General features: G+C 45.1%; 1 protein-coding gene across 1 annotated transcript in view; it reads right to left on the bottom strand.

The window, feature by feature from the left end:
• The window catches only part of LOC126203493 (uncharacterized), a 49,728-nt gene that overhangs the window by 7,736 nt on the left and 15,691 nt on the right, over positions 1–26,301 (bottom strand). The window contains exons 3-4 of the mRNA XM_049937822.1: positions 14,316–14,473; positions 7,079–7,460 (exon numbers count right to left, since the gene is read on the bottom strand). Of these exons, the coding sequence (XP_049793779.1) occupies positions 7,079–7,460; positions 14,316–14,473 (540 nt within the window). The remainder of the gene's footprint in view (positions 1–7,078; positions 7,461–14,315; positions 14,474–26,301) is intronic.

Below are 26,301 nucleotides of genomic sequence, written 5' to 3'. Positions count from 1 at the left end.
CGAGAGAAAGCGTCGGTTTCTTTCTTTTTCTCGTTGTGGGTGAAATGATTTTTATAGCGGAGTTTTGCGTGCTCGTTCCAGTGAGCTGTCGCACATTAGTCTAGTGAGACATTTGTTTCGTCGATGTGTACTACAGGGACAGTAAAACGTGAAGAAAAGCAGTGCTCCGGCAGCAGCTACTGACTAGCGCTGCTGCGTGGCGCTGACTCCATCTACACATCGCGAAAAAGAAATGAGAAATATCTGCCGAAACACCAGAGAAAATGCACCTGACGACCCATAGGAGAGAGACCATGTATACGACGTGAGCATCAACAAAACCGACAAACTGCGTGGACGGTTCCTGACTGGACGTGGAGTAAAAAAGGTCCTGTGAATATGCGTACGACCGAGCGAGGTGGCGCAACGGTTAGCACACTGGACTCGCATTTGGGAGGACGACGGTTCAAAGCCGCGTCCGGTTATCCTGGTTTATGTTTCCCGTGATTTCCCTAAATCGCTTCGGGCAAATGCCGGAATGGCTCCTCTGAAAGGGCACGGCCGACTTCCTTTCCCATCCTTCCCTAATCCGGGCTTGTGCTTTGTCTCTAATGACCTCTTCGTCAACGAGAAGTCAAACACTGATCTCTTCCTCCACCACGTGACCAGAAGTGCAACGCTGCCACGGTAGATGGCGCTGGCCATGTGCCGTGTTTTCGTTGTGTGCTGCAGGCTGTGTGACTGACGCAGCGACCTCTAGACAGCAGAATGGGCCGGTATTCGTGTCGGGAACAAGCCGAGAGGGTGTCTGCGTACGGCCAAGCAGGTGGAAACGGTCGAGAGGCAGCACAGCTATAACGAAACAAGTGCCCTCACAGACACCAACCACAGCACACAACACCTCAAGCCCTTTTTGGGCATTTGTGTGATGGTGGGTCCTTTCAGACAGACGTGCAGGGAAGCGGGAGACTGCCTACACGAGCTTTGGGCCTTGTTGGGATTCGACTCAATGCCCTGTGGGAAATAGTTCTCCAAATCTGGTGTACGCATAATTCCCCGGCCCCCTGCTCGTTCGCCTGTCCGAAAGGTCCTACGCTCACACAAATGCCCTAAAAGGGTTTCAGATGTAGTGTGGTGTGGTTGGTGTCTGTAAGGGTACTTGTTCCAGTACAGCCTTTCTGCCTCTTGACCGTCTCCATAGTGTCTGTGATGCAGCGTCAACGGTAACCGCAGCCATGCTCTCCGAGGTGATAACCCATGCTGCTGTAAACGTCGTCGAACTGTTCGTGCAGATGGTTGTTGTCTTGCAAACGTCCCCATCTGTTGACTCAGGGATTGAGACGTGGCTGCACGATCCGTTACAGCCATGCGGATAAGATGCCTGCCATCTCGACTGCTAGTGATACGAGGCCGTTGGGATCCAGCACGGCGTTCCGTATTACCCTCCTGAACCCACCGATTCCATATTCTGCTAACAGTCATTGGATCTCGACCAACGCGAGAAGCAATGTCGCGATACGATAAACCTTAATCGCGATAGGCTACAATCCGACCTTTATCAAAGTCGGAAACGTTATGGTACGCATTTCTGCTCCTTACACGAGGCATCACAACAACGTTTCACCAGGCAACGCCGGTCAACTGCTGTTTGTGTATGAGAAATCGGTTGGAAACGTTCCTCATTTCAGCACGTTGTAGGTGTCGCCACCAGCGCCAACCTTGTATGAATGCTCTGAAAAGCTAATCATTTGCATATCCCAGCATCTTTTTCCTTGTAACAGTTTCATGCCGATGTGCTCTTTGACCATTTATTATTGTATATATACTTGCTTTTATCTTTATGTAAATTTATATGTACACGATGTATGAATTAATTTGTTTATGTTGCTATATAATCAATTATGTATATTATGTAAATACCGATCGGCCGGTGTGGCCGTGCGGTTCTAGGCGCTTCAGTCTGGAACCGCGTCACCGCTACGGTCGCAGGTTCGAATCCTGCCTCGGGCATGGATGTGTGTGATGTCCTTAGGTTAGTTAGGTTTAAGTAGTTCTAAGTCCTAGGGGACTGATGACCACAGATGTTGAGTCCCATAGTGCCCAGAGCCATTTGAACCATTTTTTTGGTAAATATTGCTGAGTAATCGCTGAGGGAATGTTAGGGAAACGTTAGGGTTTTGTCAACGAATAAGTATCGTTGGAGTAGCGGCGTCTCTGGACGCGGGAGGGTGTTACGTCAGAGCGCGCGCTACACGGAGGGAGGACTCTGGTGTGAGACTTGGTGAAGTGCGGACGGTGGAAATATTGGCTGCAGCAACATCAAGAACCCGCCACGCCAGTATCATTGCCTGTGTCTCCCGTGCTCGCTAATTATCACGGAAAGGAGCCAGCAGCAGTATCGTCGTCAGCAACTTCGTCACGGCGAGAATGGGCTGAAGTAAGACTGCTGCGTCACAGCTTATTGTCAACTAGTTTTGTAACGGCGTTACTCAGCTTTCTCGTGTTTTGCGAGTGAATAATTACCATATTTTTAATCGAAACTGTTTACCCGTGATTCTCCTAAAATCATTCACCAAGTAGGTTCCTGTCCTATTGTTACAATAATCCGAGTACCGTTTATGAAAAATGAAAATTGCAGTGCCAGTTAATTTGCTTATGAACTAAATGATTCAGTTACATTAAAGATTTGAACTTAAAGCATTCAGTAATTTCAGTCTCACTAACTTTAATCTGAGGCGATCTAACTGTTGCAAATAGTAAGTCAACTAATAAAATTAAAATGATTTCTGGGTCTATGAACAAAAGCACTAACTAGAATTAATGAGTGAGTGCAAATATCAGTGATTATTGTAATTTGTTGTTAGTAAAGTTCTGGTTCACATTTTGGCTTGCAGTCGTGCTAAAGAATGATAGTTACCTTTTGATACAGTAATTATCAATTTCTACTTCGCTGTTCAGAAGGCAATAGAGTTTCTTTTAATTATTTTTTGCCATTTTCCAAAATTCATATCAAAAGAGTAGATGTTATTGTGAGGTAGCGCCATTGTCACTTACAACAGTAAGTAACCATTAATCTAAGTGTTATCTTGTATGCTTTCAAAATTTCAGCTCAATTAGTTAATGATATTTCGAGTGCAAACTATTGTCTTTCTCGCTTTATTACGTAAATGTTTCAATTGGTTTTGCTAACGTGCGTGCAGCCCTCTCTAGCGGCGCGTGTTCGAGTAATTCTTCACATTGACTGTTCGGCTCATTAATTCACCTACAGAACAGAAATTTTGCGCAATTGGGCTGGCGACCGTATTTCTTTTAGCTATAATTATTTCAGTAACTCTTATTATTCTGTTCCGATCCACGTGGTACCCCTTCTCGTTGGCACAGTACGTGAATGATAGCACAAACCTTACGAACAACCATACTAAATTTTACAGTAATTAAGTAGGCGGAATAAGTTGTCCTAGAAGGCATCTTGTTGTTAACCTCCCCCTCATTTATCGACTTTATATTGAATCTTCGGAACGATAGCCTTTTCAAAATTTTATTCCAATTGTTTAGGCACATACTTACACGGTCATACATTTCTAACATTGTCGATAGAAGGGAAGGGGGACGTTACACTGTAGCACGCCATCTTCGCGGTGTAGCAATTTTAATGGCCAGTAGTGTACTTCGATTGCCGACAGTCATTGTCAGTTGGCGTTAGTGGGTATTATCAGCTAAAATGGAGCGATACGCAATGGATCAACGAATCCAGACATGTACGGTGAATGCTATGCAGAGACCGTTTGAAGGACAGCGCACTTTTTGGTAGGTAAAATGCGCCTAACGTGTCAACCGTGCAGTTACTGATAAGAAAATCTGAACATCAGATCACGTGGACGTCCTCGTTCAAATCGATCAGAGGAGAATGTCGCTCTCGTCAGTGAGAGCGTCGCTACGAGTCCGATGAAGTCGATTCGCCGCCGTTCTCAACAGTTCGCCATTCCGAGAAACAGTTTGCATCGAATTTTAACAAAAGATCTGCATTTGCATGCTTTTGCGATCCTACTAACACAAGATCTGAAGCCAGTGGGCTATTCGAAGTCTCGAACATTTCTCCAATGGATATTCACAAAACAAGAATTCGATAGTGACTTTCATAAGAAAATAATCTTTAGTGACGAGGCACACTTCTAGAATGGTTACGCTGTAAGACGTCGTGGTCTCCTGACCTTCATTGCTTACATATTCCACCCTCACAATCGTATTCCGCACATCAAGACGCTTCATTCGAACCCAAACTCGATAAGTTAAAGTCAATGTTGTATGAATTCATGTAAACGATACGCAAATAACAAGTAAGCGCACCGTGGTTGAGATACTCGAGGCTGGCGTACACACACACATTCAAGACACGACGGCCACAAGAGCTTTTAGTTCGGGAGAGGCGGACCGCACGCCTAGAGGCCGGTCCCTTCAGAGGACGGTTCAGCCTATCTATGTCGGACGGCGACCGCCCGTGGAGCGGACAGCATTTGCCGAAGTGAAAGGGGTGAACGACCCCGTGTTCGGCTTAAAAGCAAATTCCGCTACTTTGTGTGGGAGCGCCCACCATACGCATTCTTTTCAAACATAGCACGCAGTTTCAGAGGTTTTCACAGGGAGTCAAATTAAGTCGGGTGATGCTGAGGGAATTAGATTAGGAAATGAGACACTTAAAGTAGTAAAGGAGTTTTGCTATTTAGGGAGTAAAATAACCGATGATGGTCGAAGTAGAGAGGATATAAAATGTAGACTGGCAATGGCAAGGAAATCGTTTCTGAAGAAGAGAAATTTGTTAACATCGAGTATAGATTTAGGTGTCAGGAAGTCGTTTCTGAAAGTATTTGTATGGAGTGTAGCCATGTATGGAAGTGAGACATGGACGATAACTAGTTTGGACAAGAAGAGAATAGAAGCTTTCGAAATGTGGTGCTACAGAAGAATGCTGAAGATAAGGTGGGTAGATCACGTAACTAATGAGGAGGTATTGAATAGGATTGGGGAGAAGAGAAGTTTGTGGCACAACTTGACTAGAAGAAGGGATCGGTTGGTAGGACATGTTTTGAGGCATCAAGGGATCACAAATTTAGCATTGGAGGGCAGCGTGGAGGGTAAAAATCGTAGAGGGAGACCAAGAGATGAATACACTAAGCAGATTCAGAAGGATGTAGGTTGCAGTAGGTACTGGGAGATGAAGAAGCTTGCACAGGATAGAGTAGCATAGAGAGCTGCATCAAACCAGTCTCAGGACTGAAGACCACAACAACAACACAACAGATTTTCGGATTGGTCGCCTTAAATGAAAAGTCATTCTCCCGTTTTAGAAGAGCAATGCTGATTGGCAGACGATATTCCTAACGCCTTGAGCTGAAGGAGTAATGGAAGAGATCGAAAGATATACCCCCTCACGTCTGGCGTGGAGAGAGGCCATTCTGTTGTTGCTCTCGAAGCGACAACACGTAACGAGAGCGTGTGTGCTCGTACGTGTACTCAAAGAGCGAGGAACGAGTCTCTCCTCAGTACTTCACTGGGAGAGTACCTCTGTCGAGAGCAAATCGGAGGGCGACTCTATATTGAGTCCTTGCGATTGAGCGTTGTTTACTGTGTTGGGCGCCACACTTATTGTGCAGTGTGAATGGATAGAGTTATAGTTAAATGCCTGCTAGCGAATTTTTTAGTGGCATCACGGTGGACTGGTTATCTGACCGGTGTACCACGCCAATAGTTAGACTAGGGGCGAATAGGAGTCCTTGACTTCATCAAGGCATAGGGAGAGTTTGAATGGCAAAGATCAATCCAGACAGAACGAGAGTTGTCTTATTTGTCAGCAGCGAGTGGCGCAGACAGCAGTCATCACAGCTTACGGTATTGTGCGCTACAGCTATTGCGAGCCCCATATTTCCTCCACAACACTACACTTCAGTGCACTTGAGACGCGACAGCCTCAACCGTACCTAGCAACATTCAAATGGATAATTATTCAAGTTGAGTAGGTGCGGCTCTCAGCCATTCTACCAAGTCAATCTTAAACTTAGTATAGAAATTTCATTAGTGAATCCTATCCTTGAGAGGTAACTTGACATTCCGAAAAGAACCAGGATATAACTTGTTCATTTCATAACTAAAAGTCCCATTGTGATTTCTCTGAATTTTTGCAAAATAAATAATAATTTTCGTTTGTTTCATGTTTTTCTTACACTAACTAGCACTACTCCAGTACCCAAGTATCCCACTAGTTACGTAAGAAATTTTGTGAATTTTTGTGTCATTTCCTTACAACGGCCGACTCCAGAAGATATTTATTGCTGAAAGCTTTTCAGGCATTTCTTTTTACAACGTTAGGAGCGTCTGTCTGACTTCTGTAGTAGTGTGGGGGTGGAAATTGCATCTTGCAGGAGCCACAGGGTAAAGGGTACATCTCCGATTAATCCACTGTGCAGAATGACAGGATAGCACCCACACACTCAGAATGCGAATAAACAAAATTACCCAGTTTGGGGCACAGTGAATCCTCGCACGGTCCGTGAGGTGTGTCTTCATCCAGAACGAGTCACTGTTAGATGCGGGTTATGGGCTGGCGGACTAATTGGTCCGTACTTTTTTGAAGACTGGTAAAGCAGTGAAAGTGCCTCGTGATCGTTATCGCCAGATGGTAACACAGTTTTTAAGGCCGCAGTTGCACGAATTCAATGTCGAACACATGTGGATCCAACAGAATCTGCCGTTGAACTGACAAGGTTACTGAGAGAAAGATTCCCTGGTCCTCTTATCTTTCGCGATGGTGATCAGAAGTGGCCACTGACAGCGTGTGGTTTGAAACCGTGTGACCTTCTTTTATGGGGTTAGGCCAAGTCTTGTGTTTATCCACGAATCAGCCTTCCGCTCGAGGCAGAAATTAGACGCGTCACCGGTCAAATTGAAGTGGAACTGTAGAATCGCCTTTCGCCTTCTTTGAAGGGGACAATATTTTTACTAGAAAAAAAATAAGAGCTCAGTAAATAAAAAATCAGTCTCATTATTTTTCTCACACACGTAGCGTTGATCTCACTGCTGCGGCAGGTCAGTAAGGAAGACTCACCTCGTAGGTTTTGCCGCTGTCGTAGAACTCCTCCCTGGGGGCGAGCGCCGGCCCGGAGGTGGACAGGATGCGCGTGGGGCCGGCCAGCGGCACGACGCGGCCCGCCCCCGCCTCCTCGTCGGGCTCGACGAGGCCGTAGCCGTCGCCCCGCCCCCAGCCGCGGCCGTGGACGAGCCCCCGGGGGGAGCGCAGCAGGGCGTCGGCCTGGGCGTGCCACGGGCAGTCGTGCTTGGGCAGCAGCACGCGCTCCAGCCGCGTCTCCAGGTTGTGCAGCTTGGGCGGGTCGGGGCTGCGCGCCGGCACCTCCAGCTCGTAGTCGTAGCTGTAGAGCGGCAGCCGCTCGCGCGCCGGCGGCGCCTGCACCTCGTAGCCGTACGTGCGCCTGCGCACACACAACACGCCGCCGTCAACGTCCACACGGCGCTCACTCTCTTTCTGTAACTAAACACACTGTCTAAATAAGGCCTGGCCAGGATCTGTTCTCCAGGAGAGCGCTCGCACTCCGGTAGAGAGGTCGATTCTGCTCAGCGCTCCGGCTTCCCCCACCAGTACGCTATTCTGAGCAAGTGTGTGAGGCAGACGGCTACATGCTGAGAGCTATAGGAAACTTAGGAAGACGTGTTTGTTACACAGTGTAATTACACTACTGCCCATTAAAATTGCTACACCACGCAGATGACGTGTTACAGACGCGAAATTGAACAGACAGGAAGAAGATGCTGTGATATGCAAATGATAAGCTTTTCAGAGGATTCACACAAGGTTGGCGCCGGTGGCGACACCTACAACGTGCTGACACGAGGAAAGTTTCCAACCGATTTCTCATACACAAACAGCAGTTGACCGGCGTTGCCCGGTGAAACGTTGTTGTGATGCCTCGTGTAAGGAGGAGAAATGCGTACCATAACGTTTCCGACTTTGATAAAGGTCGGATTGTAGTCTATCGCGATTCCTGTTTATCGTATCGCGACATTGCTGCTCGCGTTGGTCGAGATCCAATGACTGTTAGCAGAATATGGAATCGGTGGGTTCAGGAGGGTAATACGGAACGCCGTGCTGGATACCAAAGGCCTCGTATCACTAGCAGTCGAGATGACAGGCATCTTATCCGCATGGCTGTAACGGATCGTGCAGCCACGTCTCGATCCCTGAGTCAACAGATGGGGACGTTTGCAAGACAACAACCATCTGCACGAACAGTTCGACGACGTTTGCAGCAGCACGAACTATCAGCTCGGAGACCGTGGCTGCGGTTACCCTTGACGGTGCATCACAGACAGGAACGCCTGCGATGGCGTACTCGACGACGAACCTGGGTGCACGAATGGCAAAACGTCATTCTTCCGCATGAATCCAGGTTCTGTTTACAGCATCACGATGGTCGCATCCGTCTTTGGCGACATCGCGGTGAACGCACATTGGAAGCGTGTATTCGTCATCGCCATACTGGCGTATCACCAGGTGTGATGGTATGGGGTGCCATTGGTTACACGTCTCGGTCACCTCTTGTTTGCACTGACGGCACTTTGAACAGTGGACGTTACATTTCAGATGTATTACGACCCGTGCCTCTACCCTTCATTCGATCCCTGCGAAACCCTACATTTCAGCAGAATAATGCACGACCGCATGTTGCAGGTCCTGTACGGGCCTTTCTGGATGCAGAAAATATTCGTGTGCTGCCCTGGCCAGCACATTCTCCAGATCTCTCACCAATTGAAAACGTCTGGTAAATGGTGGCCGAGCAACTCGTTCGTCACAATACGCCAGTCACTACTCTTGATGAACTATGGTATCGTGTTGAAGCTGCATGGGCAGCTGTACCTGTACACGGCATCCAAGCTCTGTTTGACTCAATGCCCAGGCGTATCGAGGCCGCTATTACGGCCAGAGGTGGTTGTTCTGGGTACTGATTTCTCAGGATCTATGCAGCCAAATTGCGTGAAAATGTAATCACATGTCAGTTCTAGTATAACATATTTGTCCAATGAATAGCCATTTATCATGTGCATTTCTTCTTGGTGTAGCAGTAGCAATTTTAATGGGCAGTAATCTACTTCTAAGAGTCGAATATTGTAGCATACTTTTATAAGTGGGGTTTATCAAGTGTGTTTATTTTCAGCTTTTTATTTTTCTACTAAAGCCATAACTTTTATTACTTGTTTAAATAAGTATATCAGATAGCGCCGATAAGGTGAGCAGAACTAAAAACAAAAAAGCGTTACAAACATGCATTTAACATTACATTGAAATGTTTACAAATTTATCCTCATTTCAGTTTCAGAATATGCAATATATCTGGAACTACGTTTCGTCATACAGTCAAACACATATAGTTATGCAGACTAAAATGCGTTAAACCTGAATGGTGGCGGAGCTCTGCCACTTTCGCAACAAAATAGCCGTTTGGAAACATACGTTTAGCCGTACTGGAATAACTTTACCGCCTTGTCTGTGCAACCGAGGATATTGCTCTTGGCGTAACGTTTCATAAAAAGTCTTATAAATTCGTGGATTGCACAAACAGGTTGTTGAGGCGGATGCTCCACGGAGCATCTGTCCTCTCAAGTAGGAAGTCATGAGGTGCGTTAGCGCTTAAAAGTGACAATGGCCCGACAGATAGATCGAAATCTGTCTTCAGTCGTGCAATGACTTGGAATCTCTTCGAGATTTCGTGATGAAATGCTTCAATCACTGAAACGTAATCAGTCACGTCTGGTCCACAAATTACTGCCTTTAGTTACCTGAAATGTCGATTGTCATGAACTTGAAGCTGACTTTTCCTTAGTATTGCATATCGTTTGATAGCATCAAGATTGTCCGCCATATCTGTTAATCTGGTACCAAATGATTTCCCCCCCCCCCTCGCGTTAAGACACTTAATGAATTCAAATAATCGGTGAACGACCATAAAAGGTTTTGTCAACACTCGAATTAACCTAAACTCAGTTGAATCGCTAATCGCAGCTTCAGTTCAGCTTACACTGTCGTTCGGCAGAAAACAAGTGCATCATATCGCCGTTGTTACTAATTTAATGATGTTCCGGCAAGCGTTTTTCCAGCTCATAATACTATGATGGCATATTAACCACTTTGTGTGACATTTAAACAATACGAAAAATAGGGTAGTTACCATTAGGCATTGAACGATGTGCCGTCTCCACTTTTTTTTCTTTTTTGGACAAGTGCCAAACTTAATGTAGTTTGGATTCTTCATACATGGGCTACATTTCACCTGTGAAAGGCCACCGTTTATTCCCGAGCCCTTTCATACGCCGTGGACCAACACGCCACGTGTACGTTACTTCTCGACTCACAGATATCGGTCACCTGCTGTCACCGCCTGCGGGAGCGGCATATCTCGGCAAACACGAAGCAGCAGTTACGTCTCGTAGAGAGGATGGAGTTCTGACAGCCACAGCGACGGGCGGCCGTAGTTCGGTTGGTCGCCTCAGGCAGTTTGAAACACAGAGCACCTTTCTGGTTCGCCTTGGGCGTCATACCGGAGCAGAAGTGTTTCACCCTCTTGTCATGTGTGATATGGGTGCATTCGACCAACACCTTTCAATAGAATGGTGAGACTGTAGGAAGCCTCGAGATTCGGCTTGTATTTACACGATTAGAAACTACGAATTGTGTCCCTACATGGCTCATTTTGTACTTCGATCTGCCGTGGAAAAAGGTGTGCCTCTGTCGTCGTTTTCGGCTGCATCAGAACGCCTGGTGATCGGTATCCATTTCTGATTTAACCTTCTGTGAATTCAAGTGATTTAGAAATACATTCTCTCACTTGCAAGATTTTTTTTTTTTTTTTGAAGTCTGTAAATCTATTTCTACGTAATTTTTGCCATGACGTCTCAGGTGATGTCACATGTTCTAATTCGATGTATGTCTTTAACCATAATGATTGATCGTCTACATCGAATTTGTCCAAGCGTTATAGTGGAGTTTTCATATATTTGGGCTTTGTGAGTTCATTGTCTTCCACATTTCCTTTGTTCACAAATTCTACCACCTGTACCTTACTTACATGTTTGGATACTTAATATTTATTCCATAAAAAACGTGCTCCATCAGTTATATTGCAATGTGGACAACAACTGCTCTACGCGTGCTTGCATTTATCTTCCATAAGAAATCTTCAGTAGTCCAGGTCTGGTGCTGCTAATGGTGTTCTTAGAGTAATGTGACGATGGAGACTTCATCTTAAATTATTGCTTCTACCACATAACCGCTCTGTTTTCAAGTTGTTAGGTACTGTAGGCAGCAGATGACAAATTCGACTACACAAACCGAGTTTATAAAGCCCGATTTTTCTTTTTTTACTTTGAGACCGTGTTGTATGAAGTTTGCAGGTAACTCCGTAGTTCAATATCAGTTGTGGTCCATCCCGATAACACCCCCCCCCCTCCCCTCCGGTTGCACTTTCCGTAATCTTTCCTATCTCCGAGTTCAACGAGTTCAACATTCGAAGTCAGATTGCGTTATTAACGGGTCATACACACTATCTAGGGTACATATCAGAGTAGAAACGAGGTTCATAATCTTGTGTGATAAGTCAGGTACAGTCCGAAAAGAAACGGTCGACTTACAACAGTAATTGTTTCTCAGCTTCCGCAATGACCATGTGTGGAGTAATGAAAATCCATATGCCACAGTCACGATTGTTCTCTGTTAGCTTATAGAATGGAACTGTACAAGATAAACTAATAAAACATTATTTGCTAACAAACCACTTGAGTAGCACACGTTATCAGGCAGCCATTTGCCACACCTGTTGAAGACTGTTCTTCTTGTTATCTGCAACACAATTTTCTACATGAAAATATCCACTCTCACTTAAATGTTAAAATCTGTTATCACCTGAACCAGAGACAGCCTCATCATTCCACTGGAATGTGAGGTCCTATCGCATGAAGTTGTTTCTGTGAAATTACATGACGTTGTTGTTATATAAAACCCCAGCACAAATTTAAGAGAAATTAATTGCTTCAGGATGCTCTGCCATTTGTATAATTTTGACTTTATAAGGTCTGAGACAATCTTCATAGACTGTGACTTCACAACACTGTGGTCATCTTCTGGTTGTGACGCCTTGAGCGTATATTCCGTGTCACGTGCACTTGTAAACCAGGTTAGTAAGGAGACTCACTGCCGATAATGAAAGCGATTTATACGATTTTCATAAAAAGGGTTCGGTTCGCGTTTGGGGAAAGGAAGGCTCATTCTAGAGTAGTTCATTGCTGTAGCGCTGTAGACTGCGGCTAATCTTTTGGAGTAGATGCTTTACTATACCACTGTAGATCGCATGGCTGCTCAACTGACGGGTGTGTACTTCAAAATGGTTCAAATGGCTCTGAGCACTATGGGACTTAACATCTATGGTCATCAGTCCCCTAGAACTTAGAACTACTTAAACCTAACTAACCTAACGACATCACACAACACCCAGTCATCACGAGGCAGAGAAAATCCCTGACCCCGCCGGGAATCGAACCCGGGAACCCGGGCGTGGGAAGCGAGAACGCTACCGCGCGACCACGAGATGCGGGCGTGTGTACTTCATTATTGTGTTACAGACTGTATCGTTACTCACTTGTTGAGCCGGTGCTCTAGTGTGGTATTATTTCCTGAAGAGCTACTCACTTGCTAAGTGAGCGAAGTATTGTAGACTGCACAGTTACTCTCTTGTTGGGAAGGGGCTTTAGTGCGGTGTTATGGCCTGAGTGGTTCAAATGGCTCCAAGCACTATGGGAGGTCATCAGTCCCCTAGACTTAGAACTACTTAAATCTAACTAACCTAAGGACATCACACACATCCATGCCCGAGGCAGGATTCGAACCTGCGACCGTAGCAGTCACACGGTTCTTGACTGAAGCGCCTAGAACCGCTCGGCCACATCCGCCGGCTGGCCTGAATGGCTGCTTGCTTTGTTGGTAGATGTTTTAGTTTAGTATTGTAGACTGTATTGGTACAGTTACTCAAGTGAGGGGAGGGTGCTTAAGTGTAGTGCTGTAGGTTTCATGGCTACTCACTTGATAGTTAGCTGATTGGTGTTGTATTGTCTGTGTGCTGCTGTATTTGAGCAGTACTGCAGATTGTGAAACTACTCTCTCGATGACTGAATGCTCTAGTCTAGTACTGTAGATTCCTCTGCCGCTCACTTGATCGATCTTTGCTTCAGTGTTGGAGAAAGTGTTGTTATTCAATTGTTGTGTGGAAGTTGCATGCGGCTTTTCGAGGATAATGCTGTAGTATACAGAGAAGTTGCAGCATTAGAAAATTGCAGCGAAATGGAGGAAGATCTGCAGCGGATAGGCACTTGGTGCAGTGAGTGGCAACTGACCTAACATAGACAAATGTAATGTATTGCGAATACGTAGAAAGAAGGATCCTTTGTTGTATGATTATATGATAGCGGAACAAACACTGGTAGCAGTTACTTCTGTAAAATATCTGGGGGTATGCGTACGGAACGATTTGAAGTGGAATGATCATATAAAATTAACTGTTGGTAAGGCGGGTGCCAGATTGAGATTCATTGGGAGAGTCCTTAGAAAATGTAGTCCATCAACAAAGGAGGTGGCTTACAAAACACTCGTTCGACCTATACCTGAGTATTGCTCATCAGTGTGGGATCCATACCAGAGGAGATAGAGAAGATCCAAAGAAGAGCGGCGCGTTTCGTCACAGGGTTATCTGGCAAGCGTGATAGCGTTACGGAGATCTTTAACAAACTCAGGGGGCAGACTCTGCAAGAGAGGCGCCCTGCATCGCGGTGTAGATTGCTGTCCAGGTTTCGAGAGGGTGCGTTTCTGGACGAGGTATCGAATATATTGCTTCCCCGTACTTATACCTCCCGAGGAGATCTCGAATGTAAAATTAGACAGATTCGAGCGCGCACGGAGGCTTTCCGGCAGTCGTTCTTCCCGCGAACCATACGCAGCTGGAAGAGGAAAAGGAGGTAATGACACACCGCTGGGTGGCTTGCGGAGTATAAATGTAGATGTCGATGTAGTGTGGTATCATTGCCTAAGTAACTAGTCGCTTGGTGGCTGGGTGCTTTCGCGTAGTGCTATGGACCGCATGAGTGTATTTGTATGTTTTTGTAGGTAGTTCAGCAACTCTCGTGACAAGTGGGTGCTTTGCTGTTATATTGTAGATTATGTAGCTTTTCGTTTGATGGGTGGTTCCTTTCCTGGCTGCTATAATGTTGCAGACTGTGCGGAAACTCACTTGATGGGCGGGTGCTTCTTGACGGGCACCTCCAGCTCGTAGTCGTAGCTGTAGAGCGGCAGCGGCTCCCGCGGGGGCGGCGCCTCTATGGCGTAGCCGTACGTGTGCAGCGCCGGGTCCTTGGGCTTCACCGGCACCTCCAGCTCGAACGGCAGCGTCTGCAACCGGGAAGACAGGGACACCACTGTAATGACGTGCTACCTCACCGTCTCCGTCCTCCACTGAGGCAAGCAGGATGGGGCCCACAGACTTTTCTGTCCGAAGAGCCGGAGTTTATTGTTTCACCGGGAAGTGTATTAAGTAAACTACTAGGTCTAAAAGACTGGCCGCCCGACGTCTGGATTCATAATATCAGTGTCGTGTGCCACAGTCCACCGTAGCTATTAATTTCGCTATTCGCACAGTCTAAAGTACTGTAGCATCAAGACTTTATAAAGTCTAGTCTAAGATTTTTCGGTTACGACTAAGTAAAGGTTCTCTAGTCGCATAACATTTCAGTGTTGCGCCACAACACAATTGGCTCAGTAAGCTTAACGTCGTGGATAAGAAGAGCAAAAGTACACCCATGTTGAAGAAAAAACAGCACACCTTGAACGACGAGAGATAGGAAGTTCATATTACAGAATATGTACATTAGTACGTTCTGCAGAAATGATTGGCATTTGAAACGAGTCGGCCCGCGGGTTCAAGTTCAACGTCGGTATCGCGGCGCAACACCACCTATCGGTAAAATATGCCTGCGGCCCTCGTTGTCGCCGCAAACCGGAGGTAGTTGACCAGTGTGACTTGAGCAGACCTGCTGGATGCCTCGCAGACGTATGTGCGAACTGTACCGTCAGATAAAAGAGGTTCAAAGAGGGCGTATTATTGGCATGAGAGAATATGATGCATCCATCCAGGGAACTGCTGCTGCTATGGGACGAAGTGTTTCGGCAGTGCAACAGGTGTATCCAAAATGGTTCACGGAAGGCCGTAGAACACGACGAAATGGGCCAGGTCGGACTATCCGGACCACCCTCGAAAAGATCGACACCTAATCCGAATGGCATTGCAGGACAGATCTGCGTCCTCTTCGGTTCTGGTGCAGCAATGGAACAGTGTAACAAATCGTACGCTATAAGGGGTGGCAGTCAATCGCCGTTTATTACGGCATGGGTTACCTGCGAGTCGTCCACTTCTTCGCGTACCTTCGACGAATGTGCAGAAATATGCCACACGGCAGTGGTATATGGAACGACGTCACTGGGTACAGGAATGACATCGGCTAGTGTTTTCGGAAGGATCTAGATTCTGTTGTTCGAAAATGATGGCCGCAATTTCGTTCGCTGCAGGCATGGGCAGAGGTATCACATTCACCGCTTTTGCACAAGAGATACAGCGCCAACTCAAGGCCTTATGGTGTGGGCTCCTGTTTGACACATCCACAAATCACAGCTGGTGCGTGTCCAGGGCGCTGTGGCAAGTGTGACCTACGTCAATGACGTCCTGCGCCCCGTAGCCATACCCTTTCTGCACAACATCACAGACGCAATTTTTCAGCAAGACAATGCACGTCCGCATGTTGCTGCACGAATACGTACCTTCTTGGTGACACAGGATGTCAGCCTTTTGCCCTGACCCGCTAGATCATCAGACTTGTCGCCAATCGGAAATGTGTGGCATATAGTGAAACGACCGGTGCAGCACTGTGACCCAATGCCGATCACCACAGGTGAACTTTGGAACCGGGTGAATGCACCATGGATGACTATAGCACCGGGCGCCATTCGTTCCTTATAAGCGTCGATGCCATCACGCATGGAACAAGTTGTCAGTCACCATGGTGGACTCTGTGCCTTCGGTGGCAAGTCGTTCTAGGTATTCTTTTTTTCTGAACATACGAGTACACTATTAGTATAGAAACAGTTGTTGTGACCTCAGTTGTCTGTCTATGACACCACTGGCTATGGTGAAGTCTAACACACGAAAACAGAGTTCAAATATGGAGCCGTATCTTGACCAGAGTTATAAAATGTGTCCACTTACTCAAAATAGCTAATCTACTAGAGAATCTTCTGGAATTTGATTTCTTATCGTAATATTCAAATATTTTCTCACCCATAGTCTATACATACCCATTTCATCAACAACCAGACTGTAAGCGGAAACGGAAGGAAGTGTGATAAATAGTTCAGGCAAAGCACCCTCTGCCAGGCCATGCAGTTAACTAGTCAAAGCGAAAATCTTATATTGAAACAGAGTTATAGGATTCATTGAACAAGTTTTCCAGCCAATTCTCAGATCTAAAGCTGTGTTATTGCTGCCTCTGGACAACAGTTTTTATGTGATTTTCGATTTGTCGTCCAATATTACAGTCTAAGCAGAGCTAAACAGTTGCACTCAACTATTTGATTGTTAATAAGAGTTTACATACATGTGGATCTCAGTATAAAAAAAGCGTGGCTTATGAGCGTAAACATACACCTAACAACAGTGGATAACGTTCTCAATCAGGGTGAAAATAAAGCTGTTTCCAGAAAACTTTAATGACGACTCCAAGGTTACAGCCATATGTTATAAATCATATCATTAACGTTCACTTTAATACTTTGCAACACCGCTACGAGAAAAAAGAAGATATTTAGCAAATATTGTATTAAATCAGACTAAAACAAATTTTCTTGTCAATACACATATGCTTCTGTAATATGAATATATGATAAAATTAAAACAGGGCTAACTCCAGTCTACTATAGATTAACGTGATAATCACTTATTGTTTCAACTACACACACGATGTAAATTAAAGTCCCCCACTGCGTTTTTCCGTCTGTATGTGAAGACTAACTTCAGGAAATGTTGTAGGGATTTTGATATTGGTTTCACTAATAGGCAGACTCCTTCACGAGGAAGGTTTGGGAATGTAACCTACTGCCGCTACGCCAGACAAGTCCTCCGTCTGTAGGTACTTAGTGCTACATGTACGAAGCCGGACCGGGTCGCTGGATAGTAATAATACATAATTCAATCTATGACCCGAATATCAGTCTGAACACTACAGAGCTGTATTCCAGCGGGGTGCAACTGGGAGGTCCTATATTCTTGCCTTCTCCAGACCGGAAATTAGGCCTGCCATGAAATCTGATTCACGGTATAATTTGGAACGTTGCCCACAAATACAGTATTACCAACAGCGAAAGTTATTTGGAAAATAAATGTCGGGCCGACAGCAGATCGAAACCGCACGTTTGAATTTGTAGAATTGCCTCACGCACGTAGCCACTAAGACTGCAATTTCAACCTGGTCGCCTGCCTTTGGGTTGTCGTGCGCTGCCAGCCGAGCCATCCCAGTACCTGCCACGTCGAGTTCAATGTCCCAGTGACCACTGGCTTCTCATCACTTCCCAAACTTTCTACAGTCTTATTTTTCTCACTTCTGTTGAGCGTTGTGGGCCGCTGTTGCATCATTTGCTGATTACAGGAGGACACGTCTGGCGTACGGATACTGGAGAAGCACTTTCCGCCGCGCAACATTTTTATCAACGTCTGTAATTCGCAAGACAACTTACGGTGTGTGGCGGATAATACAAGTGGTATCACGTCCTTCCACCTTCTCGCTCTTCCGTTTGTGAAATTGTGCGGTACATCTCTGTATTAACACGAGTTTCTTTCATCTTAGCGCGGTGCTCATTACATGTTTCTTCATTCGTTCTGAATAGTAATCTCTTGGAACTTCGTGAATAAGACTCCGCACCGTAATGAGCATCTCTACGACATACTCAGACTGGCTAAACAATCCCGCGACGAGTCGCAGAGAGTTAACTATAAGAAAGTTTTCTGCAAATTGTGCACTTAATTTAATGGCGCTGACCAAAGGTGAAAGTAAATAATGAATTTCTCAGCGATGTAATAAAATACAAATTATGGTGGGCTCCATGTGGTTCCCAAGTTGTGCAGCGACCGTAAACCATAAAATTATCAAATAAGCAGCAATCAGTCGCAAAATCATGTTTTATTTATTCACTTTTGCAAATCGATTTCAACTGATTAAGAGCCATCATCGGTGCTTTCAACGAATATGTGCCCTGAGTAGTAAAACTGTCTTAAGTAGAGGTCAAACATAAAGACATTTATGTTTGACCTCTACTTAAGACAGTTTTACTACTCAGGGCACATGTTTGACCTCTACTTAAGACAGTTTTACTACTCAGGGCACATATTCGTTGAAAGCACCGATGATGGCTGTTAATCAGTTGAAATCGATTTGCAAAAGTGAATAAATAAAACATGATTTTGCCACTGGTTGCTGCTTATTTGGTAATTTTAATAAAATCCAAATTGCTACTATAGTAGTTTTTATTGTGACGGATCCGTTTCGGCTACATCGCTATCTTCAGACCATCTGCGAAAGTTACGTAATATTTTTTTATTTTACTATGATGATGGTTAATCGTATTTTCAGATATACAGATTTGGTACTTATCTGCGGATGTTACATCATATTTCTTATTTTATTATTTATTGTAATGCTGCTTAATCGTATTTTGAAATATACAGATTTGGTACTTACGTTCTCGTAATTTTTTTGTAATTTCACGTTTTATCGCCAGATTTGACAGCCAGACAGTTGTAACAGTTGGCCAAATGCGCTACGTCGTCACAGATGCTGTAGTGTGTTGATGTTATCATTTTGGGCTGTATGTCTGACTTTTGTAAACGATGTGAGTGTGGGTATTTTATTGACTTCCTAATCAAAGATAATGGATAGACACAAACATAAACACATCGATTACAAAGATCATACGTACCATCCCAAAATGAAAACATCACAACGCCATAGTAAGTGTAGCCATAAATCATCTTTGGCTGACCCTCACAACTGTCAATCTGTCAAATATGACGATAAAACGTCGAATGATAAAGAAAATTACAAGAAAGGACGATTAACAGAAACAGCAGAGCACAAAACAGTTTATAACATTACTAAATCGGCACCTCGTTGCAACATAGTACAGAGTGACAACGACCACTGATGATAAAAAATGAAATGAAATGTGTGGCATCGTTGGCCGGGAGGTCCCATTCGGGGAAGTTCGGCCGCCAAGTGCAAGTCATATTCCAGTCGACGTCACATTGGGCGACTTGCGGGCCGGTGGTGAGGATGAAATGATGACGAGGACAACACAACACCCAGGCCACGAGCGAAGGAAATTTCCCGGCCGGGAATCGAACCCAGGCCCGCTTGCATGGGAGGCAAGCACGTTACCACCCAGCTAAGCAGGCGGACACCACTGATGATATAAGGACAGAAATACCAAATTTATATATCTGAAAATACGACTACCGAACATTATAATAAAATAAAACATATTGTGTACCTTTCGCAGGTCTCTGAAGACGGCAATCTCGCCGAAATGGATCCATCATAATAAAAACACTAAACTAATATAGCAGCTATTTGGATTTGATTATGTAATGTCTCCAAGAGATATCTTCAACGCTGCTGGCGCAGTGGATCCTTAATTTTCAACAATGTTTGCCTCGTTTCAAAAATAACCCAGTATGAAACAACGATTCATGTGCAGTAGGGCGCAATTCCCCACCCCTTCCAGACAGAAGCATGCAGTTACCACAACAGGCCCAATGATGTTGATGTTCTCGGTGGAACGCTGTCTCCCTCTGTCAGACGGGATAAATTTGAACATAAAGTGGGAGAGACAACTGTAAGATGTCTGAAGAACGTCATAATTTATCGCCAAGAGCTGTTTAAAAAATTTCTTTATTGAACAATCAGATTCTGTCCACAGACCGCAAACCAGACATCAGATTCCTAAAAACATTTACCTCATACTAGGTGATAAAACCAACACTAATAATAAAGTGCATGAACACGTCACTCCTGTCAAATAGTACTGTATTACATGGTTTTGGTCATCAGTCTTCTGAATGATTTGCTGCGATCCGCCACGAATTCCTCTTCTGCGCCAACCAGTTCACTTCTGAGCAGCACTTGCAACCCACCTCCCCTACTACTTGCTGGATATAACCCAGTCTCTGTCTTCCTCTACAGCTTTTACCCTCTACAGCTCCCTCCAATACTATGCGAGTTATTCCCTGATGTCTCAACAGGCGTCCTATCATACTGTCTCTTCTTCTTGTCAGTGTTTTCCGTGTGTTCCTTTCCTCGCCGATTCTGCGGAGAACCTCCTCATCCCATATCTTACCACTCCATCTGTTTTTCAACATTCTTCAGTAATACCACTTCTCAAACTCATCGACGCTCTTCTATCTTTGTTTTTCCCATCGTCCATGATTCACTAACATACAGTGCTGTGCTAAAAACTAACATTCTCAAAAATTTCTGCTTCAGATCAGGGTCAATGTTTGAGAGCAGCAGACTTGACCAGGAATGCTTTCTTTGCCTGTACTTGTTTGCTGTTTATGTCCTCCTTGATTCGTCCGTCATGGGCTGCTTTGCTTCCAAGGAGCAAGATTTCTTAATTTCATGTACTTCGAGACAACCAATTTTGATGTTAGGTTTTTCGCTGTTCTCATTCCTGCTACTTCTCGTTACTTTTGACTTTTTGCAGTTTACTCTCTCCACGTTTTGTACTCATTATTTCATTTCATTCAACAGATCCATTAATTCTTCTTCACTTTCACTGGAGATAGCAATGCCATTAGCGAATCTCATCAATTATATCCTCTCCTCCTGAATTTTAATCCCGCTCTTGAGCCATCATATCTTCTTCGATGTATAAACTGAACAGTAAGGGCGAGAGATTGGATCACTGTCTTACACTCACTACAATCCGACCACTTCGTTCTTGGTCTGCCAGTCACATTTTTCCCTGTCGTTCTGTTACATATTGTACACTGAAGAGCCAAAGAAACTGGTACACCTGCCTGATACCGTGTAGGGCTCTCGCGAGCAAGCAGAAGTGCTGCAACTCGACGTGTCGTGGACTTGAAGCAGTGCTGGAGAGAGCTGACACCATGAATCCTGCAGGGCTGTCCATAAATCCGTAAGAGTACGAGGGGGTGGAGATCTCTTCTCAACAGCACTTTGGAAGGCATCTCAGATATACTCAATAATGTTGATATCTGGGTAGTTTGGTGGCCATCGGAAGTGTTTAAACTCAGAAGAATGTTCCTGGAGCCGCTCTGTAGCAATTCTGGACGTGTGTGGTGTCGTATTGTCCTCCTGAAACTGTCCAAGTCGTTTGAAATGTACAATGGACACGAATGGATGCAGGTGATCAGACAGGATGCTTATGTACGTGTCACCTGTCAGAGTCGTATCTAGACGTATTAGGGGTCCCATATCACTCCAATTACATACGCCTCACACCATTACACAACATCCACCAGCTTGAACAGTACCCTGGATTGATAAGGTTGTCTCCATACCCGTAGACGTCCATCCGCTCGATATAATTTGGAACGAGACTCGTCCGACCAGGCAACATGTCCCCAGTCATCAATAGTGCAATGCCGGTGTTGACGGGCCCAGGCGAGGTGCAAAGCTTTATGTTCTACATCTACATCTACATTCATACTCCGCAAGCCACCCAACGGTGTGTGGCGGAGGGCACTTTACGTGCCACTATCATTACCTCCCTTTCCTGTTCCAGTCGCGTATGTTTCGCGGGAAGAACGACTGTCTGAAAGCCTCCGTGCGCGCTCTAATCTCTCTAATTTTACATTCGTGATCTCCTCGGGAGGTATAAGTAGGGGGAAGCAATATACTCGATACCTCATCCAGAAACGCACCCTCTCGAAACCTGGCGAGCAAGCTACACCGCGATGCAGAGCGCCTCTCTTCCAGAGTCTGCCACTTGGGTTTGCTAAACATCTCCGTAACGCTATCACCGTTACCAAATAACCCTGTGACGAAACGCGCCGCTCTTCTATGGATCTTCTCTATCTCCTCCGTCAACCCGATCTGGTACGGATCCCACACTGATGAGCAATACTCAAGTATAGGTCGAACGAGTGTTTTGTAAGCCACCTCCTTTGTTGATGGACTACATTTTCTAAGCACTCTCCCAATGAATCTCAACCTGGCACCCGCCTTACCAACAATTAATTTTATATGATCATTCCACTTCAAATCGTTCCGCACGCATACTCCCAGATATTTTACAGAAGTAACTGCTACCAGTGTTTGTTCCGCTATCATATAATCATACAATAAAGGATCCTTCTTTCTATGTATTCGCAATACATTACATTTGTCTATGTTAAGGGACAGTTGCCACTCCCTGCACCAAGTGCCTATCCGCTGCAGATCTTCCTGCATTTCGCTACAATTTTCTAATGCTGCAACTTCTCTGTATACAACAGCATCATCCGCGAAAAGCCGCATGGAACTTCCGACACTATCTACTAGGTCATTTATATATATTGTGAAAAGCAATGGTCCCATAACACTCCCCTGTGGCACGCCAGAGGTTATTTTAACGTCTGTAGATGTCTCTCCATTGATAACAACATGCTGTGTTCTGTTTGCTAAAAACTCTTCAATCCAGCCACACAGCTGGTCTGATATTCCGTAGGCTCTTACTTTGTTTATCAGGCGACAGTGCGGAACTGTATCGAACGCCTTCCGGAAGTCAAGAAAAATAGCATCTACCTGGGAGCCTGTATCTAATATTTTCTGGGTCTCATGAACAAATAACGCGAGTTGGGTCTCACACGATCGCTGTTTCCGGAACCCATGTTGATTCCTGCATAGTAGATTCTGGGTTTCCAAAAACGACATGATACTCGAGCAAAAAACATGTTCTAAAATTCTACAACAGATCGACGTCAGAGATATAGGTCTATAGTTTTGCGCATCTGCTCGACGACCCTTCTTGAAGACTGGGACTACCTGTGCTCTTTTCCAATCATTTGGAACCCTCCGTTCCTCTAGAGACTTGCGGTACACGGCTGTTAGAAGGGGGGCAAGTTCTTTCGCGTACTCTGTGCAGAATCGAATTGGTATCCCGTCAGGTCCAGTGGACTTTCCTCTGTTGAGTGATTTCAGTTGCTTTTCTATTCCTTGGACACTTATTTCGATGTCAGCCATTTTTTCGTTTGTGCGAGGATTTAGAGAAGGAACTGCAGTGCGGTCTTCCTCTGTGAAACAGCTTTGGAAAAAGGTGTTTAGTATTTCAGCTTTACGCGTGTCGTCCTCTGTTTCAATGCCATCATCATCCCGGAGTGTCTGGATACGCTGTTTCGAGCCACTTACTGATTTAACGTAAGACCAGAACTTCCTAGGATTTTCTGTCAAATCTGTACATAGAATTTTACTTTCGAATTCACTGAACGCTTCTCGCATAGCCCTCCTTACGCTAACTTTGACATCGCTTAGTTTCTGTTTGTCTGAGAGGTTTTTGCTGCATTTAAACTTGGAGTGAAGCTCTCTTTGCTTTCGCAGTAGTTTCATAACTTTGTTGTTGTACCACGGTGGGTTTTTCCCGTCCCTCACAGTTTTACTCGGCACGTACCTGTCTAAAACGCATTTTACGATTGCGATTGTGCAGTCATCATGGGTACACGAGAGGGTCTTGGACTCAGAAAGCTCGTATCAATGCTGTTTCGTTGAATGGTTCGCACGCTGACACTTGTTGATGACCCAGCATTGAAAACTGCAGAAGTTTGCAGAAGGGTTGCACTTCTGTCACGTTGAACGACTCTCTTCAGTCGTCGTTGGTCCCGTTCTTGCAGGATCTTTTTCCGGCTGCAGCGATGTCGGAGATTTGACGTTTTACAGGATTTCTGATATTCACGGTACATTCGTTTAGTAGTCGTACGGTAAAATCCCCACTTCATCGCTACCTCGAGATGCTGGGTTCTATCGGTCGTGCGCCAAGTGTAACACCACGTTCAAACTCACTTAATGGTGATAATGTGCCATTGTAGCAGCAGTAACCGATCTAACAGCTGCGCCAAGACACTTGTTTTATATAGGCGTTGCCGACCGCAGCACCGTATTCTTCCTGTTTACATTTCTCTGTTTATGAATACGCATACCTGCACCAAAAAATGGTTCAAATGGCTCTGAGCACTATGGGACTTAACATCTTAGGTCATCAGTCCCCTAGAACTTAGAACTACTTAAACCTAACTAACCTAAGGACATCACACACATCAATGCCCGAGGCAGGATTCGAACCTGCGACCGTAGCAGTCCCACGGTTCCGGACTGCAGCGCCTAGAACCGCAAGACCACCGCGGCCGGCTACCTGCACCAGTTTCTTTGGCCCTTCCGTGTATATACCCGTCTGTCCTTATAGCTTACTCGTATTTTTCTCATAATTTCGAACATCTTGCACCGCAAGATAAGGAAAACATCTATCTTCTTCTATCAAGTAATCAGGAAGTAACAAGGAAGACATGTCTTCTTCTATTAAGTGATCGGGAAAGTCTTCCCCTTATAAAGACCTTCAATTGCAGTTTCCACCTACCCGCTCTTTCCTTTGCCCTTAACAGTGGAATTCCCATTGCACTCTATTCCACCGAAGGTTTTCTTTTTTGACGTTTCTATATGTTGAGTCTGGTGGCTCTCTTTTCTCCAAAGGTCTCTTTGACTGGAATACTCTCTTTCAAATTCTAAAGGTGGCAAGGGTACAATACAGGGAGCAAAAACCTATTTAAATTTGTACAGAAAGCAGATGGCAGTTATAAGAGTCGAGGGGCATGAAAGGGAAGCAGTGGTTGGGAAGGGAGTGAGACAGGGTTGTAGCCTCTCCCCGATGTTATTCAATCTGTATATTGAGCAAGCAGTAAAGGAAAGAAAAGAAAAATTCGGAGTAGGTACTAAAATCCATGGAGAAGAAATAAAAACTTTGAGGTTCGCCGATGACATTGTAATTCTGTCAGAGACAGCAAAAGACTTGGAAGAGCAGTTGAACGGAATGGACAGTGTCTTGAAAGGAGGGTATAAGATGAACATCAACAAAAGCAAAACGAGGATAATGGAATGTAGTCGAATGAAGTAGGGTGACGCTTAGGGAATTAGATTAGGAAATGAGACACTTAAAGTAGTAAAGGAGTTTTGCTATTTGGGGAGCAAAATAACTGATGATGGTCGAAGTAGAGAGGATATAAAATGTACACTGGCAATGGCAAGGAAAGCGTTTCTGAAGAAGAGAAATTTGTTAACCTAGAGTATAGGTTTTTTAAAGACGTCGTTTCTGGAAGTATTTGTATGGCGTGTAGCCTTGTATGGAAGTGAAACATGGACAATAAATAGTTTGGACAAGAAGAGAATAGAAGCTTTCTAAATGTGGTGCTACAGAAGAATGCTGAAGATTAGATGGGTAGATCACGTAACTAATGAGGAGGTATTGAATAGAATTGGGGAGAAGAGGAGTTTGTGGCACAACTTGACTAGAAGAAGGGATCGGTTTGTAGGACACATTCTGAGACATCAAGGGATCACCAATTTCGTACTGGAGGGCAGCGTGGAGGGTAAAAATCGTAGAGGGAGACGAATACACTAAGCAGATTCAGAAGGATGTAGGCAGCAGTAAGTACTGGGAGACGAAGCAGCTTGCACAGGATAGAGTAGCATGGGGAGCTGCATCGATCCAGTCTCTGGACTGAAGACCACAACAACATATGTTGAGTCAGTCGTTCCAACGATCTTTTATTTTTAAATTTCTTCTCACATTTTCTCCCGCCATTTCGGCTTGGTTGTCCTGTTCGTCTTATTTCTGTCATTCGTAACTGATTTACACTGAGGCCACAAAAGTCACGGCGCACCTGCTAATATCGTGTCGGTCCTCCTGTTGCCCGGCGTAGTGCAGCAAGTCGACGACGTGGCGCGGACTCAGCAAGGCACTGGTCGTCCCTACAGATATACTGAGCCATGCTGCCTCTATAACCATCCACAAATGCGAACGTGTTGCCGGTGTAGGATTTTGTCCACGATCTGACCTACTGATTGTGTCCCATAAATGTTCTACGGGATTCATACGGGGCGATCTAGCTGGCCAAACAATTCGCTCGAAAT

This window comes from Schistocerca nitens, chromosome 9, assembly GCF_023898315.1.
Source record: "Schistocerca nitens isolate TAMUIC-IGC-003100 chromosome 9, iqSchNite1.1, whole genome shotgun sequence".
In the NCBI taxonomy this organism is placed as follows: Eukaryota; Metazoa; Arthropoda; class Insecta; order Orthoptera; family Acrididae; genus Schistocerca; species Schistocerca nitens.
The sequence above is the reverse complement of the archived record's forward strand: the minus strand, read 5'-3'. Positions and strand labels throughout refer to the sequence as shown.